At 43.6% G+C, this 20,977-nt stretch overlaps 2 protein-coding genes across 28 annotated transcripts in view; one reads left to right on the plus strand and one right to left on the minus strand.

Moving 5' to 3' along the window:
* The first annotated feature begins 53 nt into the window (after nucleotides 1–53).
* Nucleotides 54–6,394, plus strand: LOC135092255 (cyclin-K-like). 2 transcript variants are annotated; one of them, XM_063990640.1, is made up of 7 exons: nucleotides 54–201; nucleotides 1,313–1,531; nucleotides 2,431–2,568; nucleotides 3,477–3,576; nucleotides 4,293–4,350; nucleotides 4,845–5,017; nucleotides 5,286–6,394. In XM_063990640.1, the coding sequence occupies exons 1-7, from the start codon at nucleotides 193–195 to the stop codon at nucleotides 6,032–6,034; spliced, it is 1,446 nt and encodes a 481-aa protein (XP_063846710.1). In that variant the 5' UTR covers nucleotides 54–192; the 3' UTR covers nucleotides 6,035–6,394. The 2 variants fall into 2 exon arrangements, with proteins under 2 accessions (XP_063846710.1, XP_063846711.1); XM_063990641.1 differs by lacking the exon at nucleotides 54–201 and adding an exon at nucleotides 258–383.
* A 1,605-nt stretch (nucleotides 6,395–7,999) lies between these two features.
* The window catches only part of LOC135092256 (innexin inx2-like), a 74,466-nt gene continuing 61,488 nt past the window's right edge, over nucleotides 8,000–20,977 (minus strand). For 4 of the 26 annotated variants that reach the window (XM_063990657.1, XM_063990643.1, XM_063990652.1 and 1 more), the window contains exons 2-3: nucleotides 15,858–16,052; nucleotides 10,422–12,151 (exon numbers count right to left, since the gene is read on the minus strand). In XM_063990657.1, coding sequence (XP_063846727.1) covers nucleotides 10,879–12,151; nucleotides 15,858–15,943 — 1,359 coding nt within the window. In that variant the 5' untranslated portion in view covers nucleotides 15,944–16,052 and the 3' untranslated portion in view covers nucleotides 10,422–10,878. The other 22 variants (XM_063990663.1, XM_063990666.1, XM_063990671.1 and 19 more) reach the window with 21 other exon arrangements.

Genomic DNA, 20,977 nt, shown 5'->3' on the forward strand with positions numbered 1-20,977 from the left:
CCTTAATCATACCTGATAAAAACATAAATGCATTATAAAACCATACAATCAGCATAAGAAGCTGGATGAGTTCGGAAAATTACATTTATTTTCCGTGTAGGATTGGGCTCGTAGTGCGTAACTAACCTTGTGTGTGTTAACATCAACAAACATCCCAGATTTCCATATTTCCGTCTCCTGCAGGCGTCCACGATGACCAAGGTAGGCGAAGAGGCAGTGCAGGGCGAGGGTGGGCGGTGAGCGGGGGGCCTGGAGGAAGGGGCGTGCAGTGAGGGAGGTAGGGGTGTTAAAATAAGGGTACACACAGGAAGACTGGGCCGGTGTCATCACAGCCTCGCCCCGCCTCGCTACTCACAGCCGGGGATGAGGTTGAAATTGGACTGGTCAGTTAATGCGATGGCGCACTCTTATTTACACAGATGTGGAATGATACTGAAATAACAGGAGCGTTTCCATCTGAAGGCTGGGTTAGGTATAGGACCATAGATACAGTCTTTATTAATTGTTAACCCCTTTCGTTGTGTAGCTCATGGTTAAAGAAGCGTCACATTTTTGCCCAGAAGTAAATTTTAAGGCTAAGGTTACTTCTATGATACCCCAAATATGCCCCTCAGGTAATTGATAGCATTCTTTACTCCTGTTCTGTATAACTTTGTGGATTAGACCCAATTTTCTCTTACTCCTTATCATTATTAACCTACACAAAACTTTCAATGGTACTAGATTTATTTAAATTTCACTAGATTCATTTAACCCTATTTAACCCTTTCACTGCGATACAAAACAATAATAGCACCAGAAGTAATGCATGAGATCTTTATAACCATCTACAAGAAAGAAGATTAAAGACATAATACAGTTTGCAATTTCTACCCAGTTTAAAGATTGGAGGTGGCTGTAGAGCGAGTAAAGATGTCTAAGAATGATTGGTAATTACGGAAAGATGTGTCAAATAGCAGTCAGAGGGTTAAAATACTCTGCATAAGGTACATAACTCAGTCCTTATTATCAGTGCATTATATCTTCACCAACACAAGACTGGCAAACCTGTAGATCTGTGCTACCTCATTATACTTCTTAACTCTCTCTCTCTCTCTCTCACACACACACACACACACACACACACACACACTGGCATCTCAATGGACTGTTTTTTTTTTTTTTTTTTTTTTTTTCTTAGCTCTGTTACCCTTGGCTGGTGCCCCTTTTACATAAAAAAAAAGGGGGCTGGTCAGACAATCTACACACATTGCCACAAACACAAGAGTAGCACAGTCACTTGACACGCTACTGAATACCATGTTCTTCGCAGCGTTCCGGATGGTACTACGAGAAACGACAGCTGCGCCACACGCCGAGCATTGTGAAGGGCATGAGTGTGGAGCAGGAGGTGCAGTACCGGCGGGAGGGTGCTCGCTTCATCCTGCAGGTGGGCAACAAGATGGGCTTACGCTATGAGACAATGGCCACTGGTGTCGTCTACTTCCACCGGTTCTACATGGTGCACGCCTTCCAGTCCTTCCCCAGACATGTGAGTGGTGGTGCTTCCTGTCATTGCTGGTGTTTGATTTGTATGTTGGAGGTGGAGGTGAAGAGATACAGGTGCTATGGGATGAGTTTATTTCCAACTAGTTTCGCTTAGCTATGTTACTGTTGAGTTTCTCTCTTCCTCACTCCTATTCCTGACTAGTTTTGCTTGTAGGTGTATTTTTGTTAAGTCTCTCTCTCTCTCTCTCTCTCTCTCTCTCCTGTGTTGATGAATCTTTTTCTCTTAGTGGTTCTTTCTAAGTTAATTTTTCAAGTTCTGGAAGAGTAGGTACCAGTTGTCATATCCCTTCAAAGTGGCCAATGGAAATATATATATAGAAGCTTCAGGAGACTGCATATGTATTTTTCAATAGGCTGTTTCCCCAGAAATTGATAAAAGGCAAGAATCCATTTCATTGCCAGAGAAATGACATGATCTGTGATACTGACAAGCTCATAAGTTGTCCAGTAGATATTACATTCTTCTTCCATGTTTTCCATAAATGGGAATAATGTTGAAAAGTACCAGTTGTTGTATCCCTTGTGGTATGAAAAGTGACTAAGAGAAGTCAGTAGAAGCCTCAGAATACTGCATATTTCCCTGTACATTGAAGGCAGGAGTACTTTCTCTTCTCCATCAGAGGCCAAGGAGCTGAGAGAGTGTGTGAGTAAGTGTGGGTATAAAAGTTGTGTGCCCTGTCTTGGCTACCACTTTTTTGTGGGGACAGTCTTGGTATATGTATGTAATTCTGTTTTCCTACAAACTGATAAAAGACAGAATGCAAGAAATCACTTCACTGTTGAAGAAATGACGTGATCTGTAACAGTGATGATGTCATAAAGTTGTCCAGTAGATATGATATTCTTCTTCAAAGTTTCCTTATTTTCCTTGATGTGTTGCAGGTGACGGCTTGCTGCTGCCTCTTTCTGGCAGGCAAGGTGGAGGAGACGCCCAAGAAGTGCAAGGACATCATGAAGACTGCCAAGAGCCTGATGGATGAAGTCACGTGGGCAGAGTTTGGTACTGATCCCAGGGAAGAGGTAAGCAGTGTCCTAACTAGCAGTATTGGTCTATCCTTTGCTTCACTTCAGACAGGGGAGATCACTGGACCATACTCTGAAATACTCCTTTGCTCCACCTCCACTACTTTCAAAAGGCTTTTGTTGAAGTTACAGATGTTCATTAAGAGTGTTTTTATGGTTCCAGTGAGAGGTTATCAAGTTTTCTAAATTATTAACAGGAGAAACACTCTTGAGAACATGACTAATTATCTGTGGTCTTTGAAAAATAGTCGTGGTGAGAGAGCAAGTGTCTGTCGGGGCTTTCAGTCCCAGAACATTATTAATGGGAGAAACACTTTTGAGAACACGACTAATTCTCTGTGGTCTTTGAAAATAGTCATGGTGAGAGAGCAAAGTGTCTCTCAAAATGGGCTATTGTGTTTGGGTGGGTATGGCACAGTTTTCCCTTTCACCAGCCTGGGTATCCAAGCATAGGAGGCAAAACCCAGGTAACCATACCCAGGGGAGGCTTTTGGGTGTCCACTAGTCTTCTCTTCACACTCATTTCATTAATCTTTTGTTATAGTGTTGTCTTGAAATTCATCACCCTTAATCTTGTGTTATTCTTCTCTTTTTGCCCCACAAGTGTTGTTTTCATGGTCTCTGGCTTGCTGAAGTGTATTCAGATTAGAAGCTACACATACACCTTCGCTCATTACTCACCAAATGTTGCCAGTTTATGTGACGTGAATTCTCTATGTAAACTCCTAAAAGCAATACTAAACATTACTCATAACCTATCTACCATTGTCAGTCTGTATGGTGCAAATTCATTATCTAAACTCCTAAAAACGACATCCATCCAGTCTGTCTTTTGCCGATCATGTATTGTAGCTCATATTAAACAATGCCTGCCTTTAGTAGTGACACATGCCTCTGGTTTCCAGGTAATGACACTGGAAAGGATTCTGCTGCAGACCATTAAGTTTGATTTCATTGTGGAGCACCCATACACTTACCTGCTCAAGTATGCCAAGTGCCTCAAAGGTGAGTTGTCAAGGTGTTTCTTTGGGCAGGTGTTGAGGGGGCAAGGCTTGGTGGTGGTGGCAGAAGGTGAAGAAAAAGCTTTGGCTTTTACCAGTTTCTCTCTCTCTCTCTCTCTCTCTCTCTCTCTCTCTCTCTCTCTCTCTCTCCATTTATTTTGATGTCTTTACCTCACTTTTGGTTCAGTTCATGTTTTTACTCTCTCCTCTCTTTCTCATTTACATTATTAGGTTTGGCTAATTTTTTCTGTTTTTCTGTTTGTAATTTCATCATTTTATCCCTCTATTTCCATACACTGCAGATCTGGTTAATTATTTTTCAATCTTATTTTATCTAATCATTTCTAGAATTGACAAAACACTTGCATGATTATTATTGTTTCCCAATCACTGTCTGCCAAATGTTCACTTCTCCCTTAGGTTTTTAGTCAGTAACTCAAGTTGTGGCAATAATGTGCTAAGTCTCATCTTGAATTTCTAACCACTGATTTGTGAAGGTCAGTCTTATTACCCTAAATTTTTCCAGTGTCCCTCTTTTCACCCTAATACTACTTGTAACTGGTCCTTGTTCTCAGGTGACAAGAAACTAACTATTTTATCAGTCTTTCAATTTGTCATTTTGAATTTGGAGGCACTGATTTGTGAAGGGTGGTCTTATTACCTTGAATTTTTTCCTATGTCCCTGTTTTTGCCTTGACATTATCTGGCCCTAATTCTCAGGTGACAAGAAGAAGCTGCCCAACATGGTACAAATGGCCTGGACCTTCGTTAATGACAGGTAAGTCCACCAAGCTCTCAATAGATTATACTGAGGCCCATTAAATTGTTCAAGTAATTGTAGTGTTGTAATGTATCTGCTTACCATGTTCATCAAAATTTAGTTCCTCGTGCATTATAGTGTTCCTCTATTTGTGTAATAATTGCCCAACACATTATTATTATTATTATTATTATTATTATTATTATTATTATTATTATTATTATTATTATTATTATCGGCCACTTCAATTTTCCTATCATATGTGCATTGAAGGTCATTGTTATTCTTTTAACTATTTCTAATCTTTTCCATTTATCAAGAATTAGCACTCACCGTGTTAATCTAATCATCTTGCATCTCTTTCACATCCTTCAGCGACAGGAAACCAATAAATCAATATTTTCCTCCTGCTAACACTTGAGAACATTGGCCTTAGTAATGTTTTGTGCCTCCCTCACTGCCACTCTCTGCTACCAGCATGACATCCACCTCACCTACATCTCTCTTGGCAGTCTTTGCACAACACTGTGTCTGCAGTGGGAGCCGGAGATCATTGCCATTGCCCTCATGTACCTCGCTGGCAAGCTAAGCAAATTTGAGGTAACGGACTGGACAGGAAGGCAGCCTAAACATCAGCGTTGGTGGGACATGTATGTGGAAGGCATCTCTATGGAGCTCCTTGAAGGTGAGTATACATAAGAACATAAGTTTGACCACACAGTTTTGAGGGAATTAAACTTTCATACATGGGCCTTATAAACTGAGTGTATGATCCTCAAGAAAAGGACTCATCATATCCAGTGTTTTTATTCTAAGGTTTGCTGTGTTGCTACCTAGGATTGGGTCAAGTTTATGATGTCCTGTCTTTTAAAAGTTTGTTGTATTTATCTTCGTGTGTGTGTGTGCATGTGTTTAAGTAAGGCCAGTGAATGATGCTGTCCCCCTCCTGCCAGACATCTGCCATCAGGTGCTTGACTTGTATTCACCAAACCGCTCAGAGTCTGGCGGCAGCTCCTCTGAGGCGTCTGCCATCACAAAGGCTGCTATACCAAGGAGACCCACCACACCCCCTCAGACACCCACTGGCCCCCCACCAGCCAAGAAGATGAAGAAGGAGGAAGTAAAGTCATCGCCAGTTAAGACAGAAGCTCCAGCACCCACCCAGTCTTACCAGTACCCTTATCAATACTCAAACTATCCGGCCTCTTATACAGCACCAAGCACATCGCAGACCCCATCCCCTGCTGCACCTCAACGCTACCCCTACCAGTACCCAACTTCCACCACACAGGGTCCACCGCCACCTCAGGCCCCTCCTCCACAGGCACCCCCACCAAACTACCAGCCCCCACAGAGGCATTACACTCCCCCTGCTCCTGTCTCCTCTCAGACTGCACCTCCTCCACCTCCTCACTATACCACCCAGCCACCTCCCACTCACTATTCCTCCACTCCCCACCCTCCATCCTCATACCATCCGCCTTCCACTGCCACACACTATCCCACTCCACCCGCCACACAAACTATACCTCCCCAGAGCCACTACCCACCACCACATGGCTCAACCTCCTCCTCCTCCTCATACTACCCAGCCCCCAATGCTCCCTCCTCTAGCAACCAGCCCTCCTATCAAGTGCCTCCCAGCTCTTCCTACCCTCCTCCTCCCAATTCCTACTCCCACTCCAGCTCTAGGCCATATTGATTACCGGCTAGTTTATGGCAAAATTTACTACTATTGTTGATGTACAATAAGGTAAATAGTTCTAGTTAATCTTTTTGTATATAATTTTTAACTTTGTACATTCTGTGACAGCAGAGATGCTTTGGGTCAGCAGTGCTCACCAAGGTTGTCTCCTCATTGTTTGTATGGCAGGTTTGGGTTGATGCTGCTGCTGCTCCTGGCACTTTTAGAACAACTTGTGGCACTGCTAAGCACACACACACTATTGCCTCAGCCTCAACTTGTTCCAAGAGAACTGGTGTGTTTGAAATTTTGTCTGATGTTTGTCTGACCAGTGTTGTGTTCCAACTTTGTAAGCAGAATTATTACATGCAATTATTAGCCTTGTCTTCCTAACCTCAGAAGTTTCAGATAATACATTATGGACAATTGCTGCTGTAAAATATACTAATGTTAGATATAACTAAAAGTATAATTTTATATGTACACCAAGCTGTTATTACCTTCAAAGAGGGCTAGCAAAGATAAGAATTTAGATATTTAAAGTGACAAACAGCAGATGCTTCATCTTTAGAAAAAAACTACAATAAGTATGAGAATGAATTAAGAAAGAGTCCAAGTATTCTAGAAAACATGGTATGCTCAAGTACTTATTACAAATGGTTGCATCTGTATTATATACGAGAACAAAATATTCAAAAAATCTATCAGCTCCATGAGGACAGTGAATGCAAGCAAACAATTGCTCACTTGCCACTTATGCAGCACATCAGGCTCTGAGCAAACTAAAGAGTGTCATGCAGCCTGTTTGCTGGAACATGTGATCCAAAAAGACCTGGTAGCATGTCCTCATCTGTCCGTCTTATATGCTGACATTGAATACTCAATCCAAAAAGACACCTGGCAACAACCTCATCAGTCTACCTCAGCTGCTAATAATGGATGACACTAGTATGCCTTCAGGAACTCCCACGGCACCACAGAATGTAGTTCTGTTGATGAACCTAGAAACACCTTTCGTATGAGGATCCACTGCGTTCAATTTGATCAGCATCTTTGAGTTAGCAGCAGGGAAGGGGATAAGTTTATCATGGTGTAGTGGGGGTTTACCAGCTCTACTGTCTGGCTCTGGCATGGTTTATTGGTTTTGCTGTGCAATGAGGTACAGTAATAGTCATCTTTCCTCTTCTGTTTGTGTGGCCTACAGGTTAAGATGTGTGGAAATGCTTGGCTACCTTACATCATCATCATCAGCCAGTTTTACATGTATATTGAGAATAGAAAACTATCCTGATAAAGAAAATACTTCTTATATTTAATAGTGATGCTACCAACAAAGCCTATTAAATAATGATCACCTCTCCTCTTATGGCCATTGGGTCAAGAAGTGTGAAGTGCATAATAAGGACATCAGTCTGTCACATAATATTATGGATTCTATGAGATTAGAAAACTATCCAAATAAAGAAAATACTATATTTAATGTTAGAGTTATTACCAGTGCACAACAATGATAGTGTTTAGCTGTCTGTCCTTTGAAACACAAGTTAGTTAAGATAACTTTGCAGATATCAGTGAGATAAAGACAATCTTCAGAATAGCTGTTGTGGGTGCAGATATCAAACTGACTTGTAATAATAAAATATTCAAGATAATGAGATGGAGGAGTAGGTCTTGGGATAACTTGTAGAACTGGAGAATATTTGTAGACAAATGCCCTGAAATGGTAAGGACTCCTCTAAAGAACTGCTGACATACTCATTGAAGTTTGTGGGAGATGAGCACCAGAATATTTTCATGAAAAAACACACCAAGAAGAAATCAACAGAAAAAAAGTGTAAACAATGTTTACACACTGTCATACCTCAGTTCACTGAAGTAGATAAGCTACTTCATTATAGCCAAAGCATTTCCTTGAGCATCACTCCAGCATGTACAGAGGCAATGGTTGTGGTTTCCTGATGCATGGTGTGTAAATATACAAGATATATGTAAAAGTTTATTTTCAATAGTACAAAAAATGACAGCATGATTGTCATCCATTATGGCATTGATAGCAAGTCATTCATACACTGGCATGTCATAAAAAATGTCAAAATATTACTTGCAATAACAGTGTATCTTAAGTCATAAGAAAAATTTAAATAGATAAAAAAATGTCAAGCAGTAAAATTTCATAAAAGGCCAAATACTTAAAATTGATCAAAAGCAGAAACCTGTTAAATGCTTCTTTCACTGCCTGGCTTGGGCAACCTGCTAAAAAGAACACAGTCACACATCAACATTAAAATTCACAGATCACATTCTCTTTCAAGCCCATCCACCATGCGTGTAGCTAAGTCAATACAACACCACGGCATTATGCTCAGAGTAGCACAGCAGAACTGTGGTGTTACACAGCAATATGAATGCAACACCAGACACTAACGTTATCAAGCAACACCAAAGGCATCGCGCTGTAGACCTGACGTAACAGAAGCATCGTGCTGAGCAGGAAATGTTACTCCTGCACAAAACAATGCAGAAATGTTACATAACGTCCCAGCACAACACGAGGCCACAAGGTATCACACCTGAACTGAATGCAACATGAACACTTACGTCACAAACCACACAATGCCATGGCATTGAGACACCCTACCAAAACGCTTATAAATACTAACTTTTTTACATTAAAATATGAACAGGAGACAACATGTGTGGACGGTCATTACACAATTCATCCATGAGCCTTTTCTCCCTCAGTCAACAGCCACAAGACAAAAGGCAAAAACAGTTGTAAAAATACCACAGTCAATAGTTTGTGTATCACTAATGAAAGTTATGCTACAAGGAGAGGCAGAAGCATCAATCTCCACCCCTATGGACTTTTGAGCTTAAACATCTACTTCATAAAATGAATAAATAAAAAAATACAACACTGAAGCGCGACAGGCTAAGCTCCCTCCCCTGGCGCCAGTAAGTACTTCTCAGCCTACACGCAAGCATTACTCCACCAGGATGCTTGTGTTGGGTCGACCGTAGTCCTGCGGGATGAAGATGTCGGGGTTGCTGAACTTCCCCTTTGGCCCCATGTTTATGTTTGGCTTCCTGTTGCGCAAGTTGTCCTGGTTTCTAGCATGGACGGCCCTGTCTGCCGGGTCCTCCAGCATGGTCTTGATGAGCTCCGGGTCAGAGAGACGTGTCAAGAGTTCGTAGAAGCGCGCGTGGCTCAGGTGCTGCTTGAGGCGATAGAGAAGATAGACGTCTCCAATCTTGCAGCAGTTGACCACGGAGACTATGGTGTTACTCACTGTGTCTTTGGCATTGAGGGGCTTGGCAACCTTCAGCATCATGAGTCGGAAGTATGGCAGCCACATGAAGCCAAGGAAGATCAAGTAAGCACAAGTGATGGTGGTCAGCAGTATGAGCCACACCCACACACCCAGGAACACTTTCTCGTACAGCTCCATCACCGTTAAATGACAACCAAATTTCTCAGTTCTCTGGCCAACCAATTTGTTCACAACGCCCAGCTCACACTTGGCAAAGGGTGGGAATGTTCTGGACATGTAATCAGAGAAATTGACTGGATCTCGGGTGTAAGGGTAGGCCATCCACCCATAGTGGAGGAAACGTCCCTGGAACACAAAGTCCAGGAACTGGAAACTAATAATATCAACAATAAGAGCTACTACATTACAAATGACAAACTTGTAGTAAAGGCCATTGTGGGTCTTGAGGTTGTTGGCAATAAAGCGAGCGGCCCGGTCCACCAGCTCCTTCTCTATCTGGTCATACCGGTGAGAATTCACAGCAAGGTCCTCAATGAGTTTCTTCACCTTTGGGTTTTCTGAGTTTTTGGAGATTTTTCGGGGGATGTAGTAAATGCCAGCTAGCACCAGGAGAGTCCAGTGGATCCATCTGTAGAAAAGAAGGAATCTGCGGTCTGTGCTGCTTTCCTCCACGTAGGGGTAGGAGAGGCAGATGTTGATGTAGTCCAGGCGAACCTGGGTCTCAGCGTTGAAGTGTGACACACAAGTGATCACGTCGCGGTGGTACCAGGAATACCAGACAGCAGAGAACCCAGCAAGCAATAGCCAGAAGGTCCACTGATAATGCATCTTGAGGACAAGTCCATCGCAGGGGGAGGTGCAAGGCGCACGTTTCTTCTTGAAGATATTCACGACATTACCCACCAATTGGCGGATAATGTCGGTGCCGCCATGGCCTATGACAGCCATGTTTCAGTTCCTGAAAAATGAATTCAGTGACATTAGGCTCCTACACTTGTCCTACTACACCACCTGAAATAAAATAAACTTAATCACGACCAAAGTGTACCAGATCAGTGCCCACAACCATGCCAATGTACATACTGTGTGAATTAAGCGCAGGACATGCTGAAGAGGAGGAAATGAAAGGTCACTTGCTTTTTTGTTTTATTAAAAACAGACTGAAGCAGAGCATTTATTTGGCAGTGTCTCCCCAAACAGTAACAGATATGGCTCAGTTACAGTCTTGTTAAATGCAACAGCTAGGATAAAATGCCAGACAAAAATGCTAATAAAATGGCAGAGTAAAAAATGCACAAAAAATAACCTTAAGTACAGTATGCAATTACCTACATCCTCTCACACAAGTCACTCCTCCAAGGCAGTCAGTCACCCTCCACTTGGCCACACACGCACACGCACACACACGTCCAAGCACAACAACACATACCACACTTGTTCCAGCAAGAAGCAGTGAAGGTGAGTCACCATCCTGCCACAAGCCAGTCAGCAGGCCAAGCTCAACTGCCTTGCAAGTTTGTACTCTCCACTGATAAGTACTTGACACAAATTCAAACTTGCATTCCATGGAAAACCTCCATTTCCAGCTACTTATTCAACTAAGATACTGGAGTTGGGCAAATAGCCACCCTCACCCGGGGTGTTAAACAGCACATCTTGGAACTTGCCTTGGGGTTTAGGGTTGTTCTTGCGTTGACGCAGGTCTTGGCCGCCCTTGTGGCCGTGGTGGTCGATGGCCACACTGTCCATCATTGTGCGCAGGAAGTCTTGGTCTGAGAGGCGCGTCAGCAGCTCGTAGTAGCGAGCGTGGCTGAAGTGCTGCTTCAGGCGGTACAAGAGATACACGTCTCCAATCTTGCAGGTGCTGACGATGTTGCAGATGGTGTTGCGGATTGTGTCCTTGGCATTGAGAGGCTTGGCAATCCTCAGCATTATGAGCCGTGCCCATGGCACCCACATCAGAGCCAGGAAGAACAGGTAGCCAACAGTCATGGTGGTCATGATGATGAGCCATAGCCACAACACCAGGAACACCTTCTCGTACAGCTCCATCACAGTGAGGTGGCAGCCGAGACGCTCGATCCGTTTGTTGGTCAGCTGCACCTCGTTGTGGAGCTCACAGTTGGCAAATGGAGGGAACATGTCCGACATGTAGTCAGTGAACTGCTGGGGGTCGCGGTTGAAGGGGTACGCCTGGAAACCGTACCGCAAAAACCTCCCTTGGAACAAAAAGTCCAAGAACTGGAAGCTGAAGATGTCCACTAGTAGGGCCACCAGGTTGCAGGTGACATATTTGTAGTAAAGGCCATTGTGGGTCTTGAGGTTGTAGGCAATGTACTTGGCGGTGCGATCCACCAGCTCTCGCTCCAGCCCGTCGTAGCGGTGAGCATTCACTGCCAGGTCTTCTATGAGCTTCTTCACCTTGGAATTCTCGGAGGTCTTAGAGATCTTGCGTGGGATGTAATAGAAGCCCGCCAGCAGCAGCAGGGCCCAGTGGATCCAGCGGTAGAACAGGAGGTAGCGCCGCGGGCCGCCCTCCCCATCCCCCAGGTCCTCTCCCGCACCCTCCACAAATGGGTAAGACAGACAGATGTTGATGTAGTCTAGCCTGACCTGCGTCTCAGCGTTAAAGTGAGATGCACAGGTAATCACGTCCCGGTGGTACCAGGAATACCAGATGGCAGAGAAGCCGCCAAGCAAGACCCAAAAGGTCCACTGGTAGTGCATCTTAAGCACCATGCCATCACATGGTGCGGTGCAGGGCGACGCCCGCTTATTGAAGATATTGACAACATTTCCGACAATCTGCCGGATAATGTCAAAGGACCTCCCACTCTGGCCTGGCATTACCATTCCTCTATCTCTGCAAAGGGAGAACTGTATTACTGGTTCGATCACACCTTTGCCTGCTTCTCTATTGCAATATGTCACTTTCTCAATAAGCCAAGAAACAAGACAAGCAACTGCTCATGAACCAAATCTACATACATATATTCAAGACAAGCCTCAACAGCTCTTGTTTAGAGGGATATTTGGTCATTTTTCAGAAAGAAGAAGAAATGAGGCCATGCACAGGTGACTCAAGACAAGCCCAATTCTACAACATGCAAAACATAAAAGTAGACATTTACCTATTTAATATACAAAATTCTGGTTTCTACTGAACCTCGTTATATGGCTCTTAAAGCCAACTGCAAATGAAAGGTGCATGGATTAGCATTAGAATAAAGATCATCCTAAAAATAGGCATAGTTTTAGACTCATAAATTTAAAAGCCATCTTGCCTGCATGAAACAAGGCAGCTCTGACTAAAGCTTTAAGTCAGGCACAGCGAGTGGCATGACAAGACACCCTGCAGGAGCAAGACTTTATCAACTAACACTATGAAGTGGGCACTAATGTGGTAACCATGGCACCCAGCTGACACACTCCTGGAGCACCCAACACAACAGTATTGACAACAACAACAACAACACAATCTTTGAAGGGATACACTCCGGATTGCATAAGCTGGGCATGTTCATTACTGCTATCATCTATCATTATCAATCTTTATACTGGTAAGAGGTGAACACTGTGCTGATGGGAGGAGTGGCAAGGACAGGGTTCCGCCTCCCACACAATGCACATCAATGGTCTGGAAAGTTTATTAGTGAGCTGCAGTCGGTGCTCTGGTGTGAGGGAGAGAAGCACCCAACCACCGCTATGAGGCCTCACACTGCACGCTGCACTCATCACTCACACATTCATACTCTGGTGAAGCTACGTGTTTCCCCTCACTATTCTCATAGAAATTCAACATCTCTCCTCCACTCATGCCACTCATCTTTCACCCGCTCTCTATAGTAGCTTTGCATTTCCTTTCTATAATCATTCCACATTCCTCTTCCACTCATGCATTTGTGATCCCAGTAAACAATCCCCATCTACTACTCCTCCATTAAGTTTTTCCAGACCAAACTCGTTTACATCCTCTACTATAGAAACTGACATCTCTCTCATATACAAGTTGAAAATTCCTTTGTCCAGAATTCCCAGTTACCAAAATCCTCTGAAATTGTTGAATACCTATGTCATCTATTCACATTTTTATGCCAACACAACACAAAAGGCAAACATTAAGATGACACATTAAGTTACTGTATAATGTTCTGGAATGTTCAGTGATTTACCTTACACCCAAGTAACTATTCATTTTTATACTTTTTGTTGAAAGAATAAGAAACAAGTGATGTACAATTGAATTCTTGGGGAGGTAACTTTGCTTTGCTTGTGTGTGTGTGTGTGTGTGTGTGTGTGTGTGTGTGTGTGTGTGTGTGTGTGTGTGTGTGTGTGTGTGTGTGTGTGTGTGTGTGTGTGTGTGTGTGTGTGTGTGTGTGTGTGTGTGTGTGTGTGTATACATTACAAAGCCAACAAAAATATGAACTCAAGAACACCTACAATCCTCAAGCATTCTGGATATGAGATTTTCAACCTATCCTTGGGCTTCATTTCTTACTCACAGACTCTTTCAGTACACAGTTCCTGGAAACACGTAAGCAACTCATTTGATGGAGACTGAATGCCGTTTGCTACTCTAATCCCATATCCCTCACTTCCTCAATCTATGGTAGGGTGAATATTCCTAACTGTATAGCTAACACCACTCCTTTCCTTCACTGTTATAACTTCACAGTGCCAGCCAGACATGTCACTTCTCTTCATTCATTCTCTTGTTCATTGTGGCATAACTTTAGCACCAGTGAATTCATGCCACACCCTCCACTCAGCTCTTCATCACAGCACTCCCTTAATCCCCTCATACATACACTCATTTCCCCATTTCACTTCTTAAGGCTCCTCCACATCATAAGTTAACCCTTTATGAGGTTACTCCCCTCCCTGCCTCCTCCTCCCTGCACCAGGCAAGATTGTTTCAACAGTTTAATGACAAGGGTCAGACACATCCTCGACAACACACAGGATATAGCACATTAGAGTAATCTAGACCCTTAACGACATCACTGCCCCCCTCCCCCCGCCCCACCTCACCGTCCATACCCAGACAGGAACCAAGAGTACTTCTGGGCTGGTTTCAGACTTGAACTCCCCATTCCTTTTCCCTCCACACACTAAAGTGGTGGTCAAAATATTTCCTAGTTCATTCATTACACTTGCTATTAATTCATTCATATGAAGGAGTAACCTTTCCCTCCTATAAGATACTTTCATGATAAACACACTGTTGTACATTCTAATTTTAGTCTAGGCTTCATGATTAATTTTGCAAGTTATCTCATTATGCTAAATATTTATCTTCCCACTATTATGTTTGTTTATCTTGTTAAATAATTCTTTTGTACATCTTTTGTACAAAGATAAAAGTGTGACTGCTGACACTGCTAACTCCTCCACTAACCAATTCATACACTAATGTGATGTGGAGAGAGAGAGAGAGAGAGAGAGAGAGAGAGAGAGAGAGAGAGAGAGAGAGAGAGAGAGAGAGAGAGAGAGAGAGAGAGAGAGAGAGAGAGAGAGAATGAAGCAACATGACAAATTAATAAAGCTTCAGTTAAGCTTTATATGACTAATATTGTTATTACTGAAGCACATGAATAGTGCATGGAGGACAGACAGGAAGAGTGGAGTCAGACAATCCACCTCAATAAAGTGGAGACACAAGACATCTTAACACTTCACTTGGCAGGTTGACATTATTAGGTCTTATTTATCACATACTGTATTTACACAGAACATCCAATTGATAAATAAATGAATATAAAGACAAGACATTTCTTTAGGTACACACAACCATGGAGCATTAGTAGTTTGGTAGTAATGAGATGACAGCAGATAATGTGTCTATACAGGTTGTCCGTGGCCTGCCAGGGTCAGGTCTCAAGTAGTGATCCATCCTCTCAGTCAGTCTGCCAATGTGCATCACACCACCACTGCATTCACCCCCCCCACTCTCAATTCATCCCTTTGCAGTTTATGGTTTCTAAAGGGTATCTTTTTTTTTAAACAGATGGCTCAAAATGAAGACGTGAGGTTACTACATTATCAATTACTTTTGGTAACAACCCAACTTAATCTTAAATTAAACCAATTGTTTCTTTAAAGTAAGGTCTTGATACCAATCATATCTGTTAACTAGTATCTTTCAAATCTCTGTTCAATCAAATAACTTTGGAATGGATACAAATTCATTATCAGTGACAGGACCTGAAACATTGCCATGTGCTTCCATGTACTTCAAATTTTCCTCCATGTCAAGAGACAATGTTTACTGGAGTAACATGATGCCTTCAAGCTCTTTCTTTGGGAAATGGCACCTCAGTAGGCCTTTTTGTTATATAAATTTTGTTGCCTTTGGCCAGTGCCCCTCTTACATTAAATATAAATAAATAAATAAAATAACTAAATTGATATCATACTCCAGTCTCCATCATCTCACACATCAAGAAAACTGAAGGGCAGCACACAAATAGCAACACACCAGACCTGTCAACACCTCAACCTTGAACCACCTTCCATGCAGGGGTTTATTGCATCCCTTCCAGGAGAGGCAGCCCAGTCCACCCACTTACCCCTGGGGGTGAGGCTGCTTGGGTCTGGCCGCGGCGGGGTCGTAAGAAGCCAGGAGTTGTTGCAGGCTGCGGTCGACTTCACTCATGAGCTGAGGTGAGGTGAGGCATCAGTGTAAGGTTGAGTGCTGAGCCATGGGTGCTGTCACTACCTCTTCTCCTCCTCACTCTGCTGATGTCAGATATGCCTCATCACGCCTGAGGATGACAAGAAAGGTTCCACGTTTAGTGTTACAACAACATGCCAGTCTTTTAAGTTTTGTTAGAGGGCAATACTTAAAGATGCCTTATTACAAGCTGCACTGCACTAAAGGGAGGGGACAAAAGTATTCAAGTGTCATGACTCCTGATGCCTGACACTGCTTTGCTACATTAATTAGTAAGGTGTTCAAGAGGAATGCTAAAGCCAAATGATGCATGGAATTCATATATTCACCTGCATAACTTATGACTAGTCACAAAGACTTCAGGTGACTGAACTAATGACCTTGGTTAAACACTAATATAGGCACAAGAGAAGCATTCACAGCGGGAGCAATGCCAGCTGTGTGACTGATGAAGGATGAAGGCTAATTAAGTCTCAAATATGGGATCTAAGTTTTAAAAAATGAAGATTATAACCAATATGAACTTGTACAGCAAAGAGATTTCATTAAGAGAGCCCTTAAGCACATATATTTACCGCATTTCGAAACAGATGAAAGAAAATAGCATACACTTCTTGGATAAGGAAAGGAGACACCAATAGCGATAGGTATATCTAAGTTTAGTTTCCAGCGCTGGACACTTACACAACGCAAGACAACCAAGACACACTGTGCGGTAGTGAACACATGTCAGATTGTCAGTTTGAAGATAAGGCAGATAAGATGGAGTGGTTTCTTTTGTATTATCTAATGCGAGATAAAGTTTTGGTGATTATGATTACAAGATTTTTTTTCGGACAAGACTGTACAAGATCTTCCTATTCTTGCACGTGGCCATGCATGCAGTGCAACACACACACACACACACACACACACACACACACACACACACACACACACACACACACACAAACCGCTTCTATTATTTGGATTAGGGTGCAGTGACCGTTTCCTTTCCATCAACGACCAAACGATAGCTACCCTGATATATGCTTAACACGGTCACTACCTCAAACCGCCTTCTTTACTGTCACGTAGATTACTATCTCTCTGTGATGTTACTATTTATGATCCATTCAAAGATGGCCGAAAAACTTCTTAATTGGGGTTCAACTTCTTTATATCAAAGACTGAATACAGCAGAATGATACAATATTTTTTTGGTTTGCCTAAAATCTCTAAATCATATGGCCACAAAATTACCAAGGAATCACTTTTTGTCCATAACCAAAGCTTATATACACTAAACTACAATATTTCTTTAATATGCCTATGTTTTCGGTAAATCATTAAAAAAAAATGTAATGGCCAACACCATCTCGGTACTGAAGACGCCCCGCCCCGCCTGCTAATTACAGCAAAATTATACTAAATATCCATACTCTCCCTATAATCTCTGTAAATCAATGAATACGTGTAAAATTGTGAATGTCAAACAATATCCCAGTACTGTGGAGCAGCCGCCCGCCGTTGGCTTATGCACACGACGTGGGGAGAAGTAACACCAGCGTTGTTTCTGATTCACGGATGAAGGAAGATGCGCATCTGTCATGACTAGTACTGATGGTCATGATGATCTAGTGAGGCACAAGCTAACACACTTATCATTACGCCATGGCATAGCAGAGAGAGAGAGAGAGAGATATCTTGATATATTAAATTTCATGACTAGTACTAATGGTCATGATGATCTAGTGAGGCACAAGCTAACACACTTATTACGCCATGGCACCGCAGAGATCTTTATATATTAAATTTCATGCTTTGCATTTTATTGCCTTCCACAGATGTAACGTATGTTATTATGTTGCCGTGTGACATAAGAGTATTCCCGTTACTACACAACAATGATGCGGAGTAGCTATTACGAAAATCAATGGAAACCAGTATTTTTTTTTTTTTTTTTTTTTTTATTACCACAAAGTTTTCCCAGAGACGAGATGTTACTACGTCAAGCGTTTCCCAGCAACTGTTGACCACTGAACGACTTAGCTGGTCTATTACGACAAGGATTTGTTTTATGCGAGTACGGTCACTTGTTACGCTTGCTGCCTGAGTGATGGGCTTATCAATATTAACTGTGGATGTCTTGTCTTGTGTGGCCGCTATTTATAAACATTGCCTTTCCTGGGGCGTCTGGCCTATGTTATGCTTGCTCCACGCTGCTGCTGGTCATCGTATTACTCGTGGGAATGTGTTGGGTGTGTGGTGAAGCCTTCAAGAGTTTACAATCACGCTCTCAAGTGTAGCTCACCACCACGTTTGCTGTTCCATTAGCATACACAACACCAGCACCCACACTCCTCTCCAACACACACACACACACACACACACACACAGCTTATTCATACATACTCAATTACTTTTATTTCAGGGCTCCATTCACATTCTTGTAGTCGAACCCTGCTGAAAGGAACATACGTCGAGACAGTTTTGGTATGAAAGACGGAAAGGAATGGCCGGACAAAGAGTTGTGGTAGAGGACACGTTAAGTTTTCAGGTATGTAAATATAAAAGTATGAAGGATTAGAAGCATTACAGATGAACATGAAGTGACAAAGGAACTTGACACGTGGGAGTAAGAAGTTTGCTACCCTAAATTTTACAGGTGTGCGTGCCCGATATATCTTAACACCTATGCAAGTAGTACCAAAAAATAAAATAGGGGCGGCAGATTTCCCTGTGGATATGGAAAAAGATTCCAGCACTATTTTTGGCATTGTCCTGAGCCTCCGTGCAACTTAGCTCCCAACGCCGCTCCCTCCCCCCCCACCCCGCCAACACACACACACACACACACACACACACACACGGCATTGGTGGTGCGCATGTGGCGTCATCGCTGTGGTCGTGGATGCGTCGCCGCTTCGCTGGTAATGCGTGAAACTACCCTAATGTCATTCTTCATCTACGCCAGGGCAGTGCGGCGTCTGCCTTTCTTCAAGCATCAACCCACGTGTTCCCTGACATGACTCCACTTCGCTCAAGTGCTGCATAGAATATCTGACAAGTAACCATTTACCTTACTAGACTCGAGTTAACCTACGACCTTTCATCCCTTGTAGCCAGCCGAGTTATGCTACAACGCCGCCCCATCTCGGACCTGCTGCTACCTTGACTGCTCCCCTTGCTACGTCTCGCCTCCCTGGGAATGGCGTGAAGGGGGGAGGCAGGGCGGCGGGTGGTCACGTGCAGTGGGCAGCACACCCTCAGAATCGACCCGCTCCGAGACGCACGCCGCGGTCTGGCCCCGACACCAACTATCCAAGATTAGTAACTTTACCCATTCAGCGCCGCCTTATTACCGATCACACACGCGGCACACGATGATAATAGCATCATGGACAGGCAGTAATTACCGCGACAGCTGTGTGGCAGGCGGGGCGGAGGGAGGGAGAGGCGGAGCTGGATAAATCTTACACCCTAACGCTGAACGGAATGACCACAAATTCTCCCCGCCGATACGGGTCGATAGGGTGTCAGCCACAAACCACCTCCACACACCCCTACGGACACGTGCACGACCTTCCTAATGGGCCAGTTTTAAGGGCTCTTAACACCTGGGTATTGATATGCTGAATGCTCAGCACATGCAAACCACTGCACTATAAAGTATGCTAGCCATGAACTCCTATCCTTCACAAAGGTTATGCTGATCAAGAGTTACATTATTGTTAATTTTTGATATGGTAATAACAAAGGGGCACATGCTCCCGTTAACCTGCTGCATCAAGGTTTAAGTTGTTAAGGCGGATACCTTATTTGAATTGTTACCCAAGGCCGATTACTATGCCTAAACCAATTTACCCCACCGCCTCAAGCCTAAATAGCATTGTTCACCACCCACTACACTACGTCAGGCAGGATTGGTTCAGCAGCGACTATGCGAGGTAGAGAGGAAGTCGAAAATGGTGGCAGGTGGTCGGGAGGGAGGCGGTTCTTGCTCAACCAACAACCACCCACCCACCCCATCACATCCTCGCACTGCCAGCCCGCGCACGCCACAGCATTAAACATCCCACAGTTTCACTTCAGTACAACATAAGACTTTTACATTGCGGCAGTTTCCTCGGTGTCTTTTCCTTTGTTATTTTCTCTGGTCATTACGTCCCTCAGGTAACCAATCACCACACGACCAAGGAATGTTGTGTATTAACTTGAGTGGCTCTGACTGCCACGGCCTCCACCTTTCTCTACACCGCCCTGTTCTCATAATAGTGTAGATAGACAACCTCGCTCACTTCACCTTCATGAAAAAATCCACCACACAAAACTACACACTTATTTCTTTGTCTCGAGATACACCCCGTTTTCTGTGGCTGAGAGACCATCACGGTCGCCAACCTCGCTCACATCCCATCCACCGGCGCCGTCCATCACCTTATCCACTAGCACACAAGCGGGTATCCACGCGCTGCACCACTTCCACCACACAATCAACACTTCGAAGCACTGGAGGAGGCAAGATTTCAACGCCCCACTGAAAATAATCTTGGTTGGTTTGGAGGAAAATGTCGCACGCTTACCTCTTCACTGCTCTGCTCGCCTGCTACAGCGTGACCAGCCAGCGAGAAGAGCGACCCTTGGTTGCCTCCGGTAACGTTGCCATGCACGCCTAATATATTGAACCTTGTTAACTTACAAAAACACCCTATTGACTCTATAGTGACGTATACAATACCGGCAGGGTTTGTGAGTTGTGTATACAAAAGTTATGATATCTAAAAACTTCAGTACGTCACGAGAAATAAGTGGAAATATAAATCCTTCAGGGATGGCAAAACGGGCAACCCTGCTCACTGAGCTCCGCGATTGGCTGTGTTTCGGAAGAGGTCCATGAGGGGGGAATAGGGAGAGGGGGAGAAGGGAAGGAGATGGGAGAGGGGAGGAGGAGGAGTGAAGGAGAGACTTTGGGGATGGGGTGGAGGGGGGAGTGGAACAGCAGTGAGGTTGTCTGGTCACTTCTGCTTAAATATT

This window comes from Scylla paramamosain, chromosome 39 (assembly GCF_035594125.1).
Source record: "Scylla paramamosain isolate STU-SP2022 chromosome 39, ASM3559412v1, whole genome shotgun sequence".
Classification (NCBI taxonomy): domain Eukaryota; kingdom Metazoa; phylum Arthropoda; class Malacostraca; order Decapoda; family Portunidae; genus Scylla; species Scylla paramamosain.

Excerpts from the sequence above, each read along its gene's own strand:
- LOC135092255 (XM_063990640.1), top strand. Across the intron at positions 2,569-3,476 it reads GTACTGATCCCAGGGAAGAG|GTAATGACACTGGAAAGGAT; the intron begins GTAAGCAGTGTC and ends TCTGGTTTCCAG. Across the intron at positions 4,351-4,844 it reads TGGACCTTCGTTAATGACAG|TCTTTGCACAACACTGTGTC; the intron begins GTAAGTCCACCA and ends CTCTCTTGGCAG.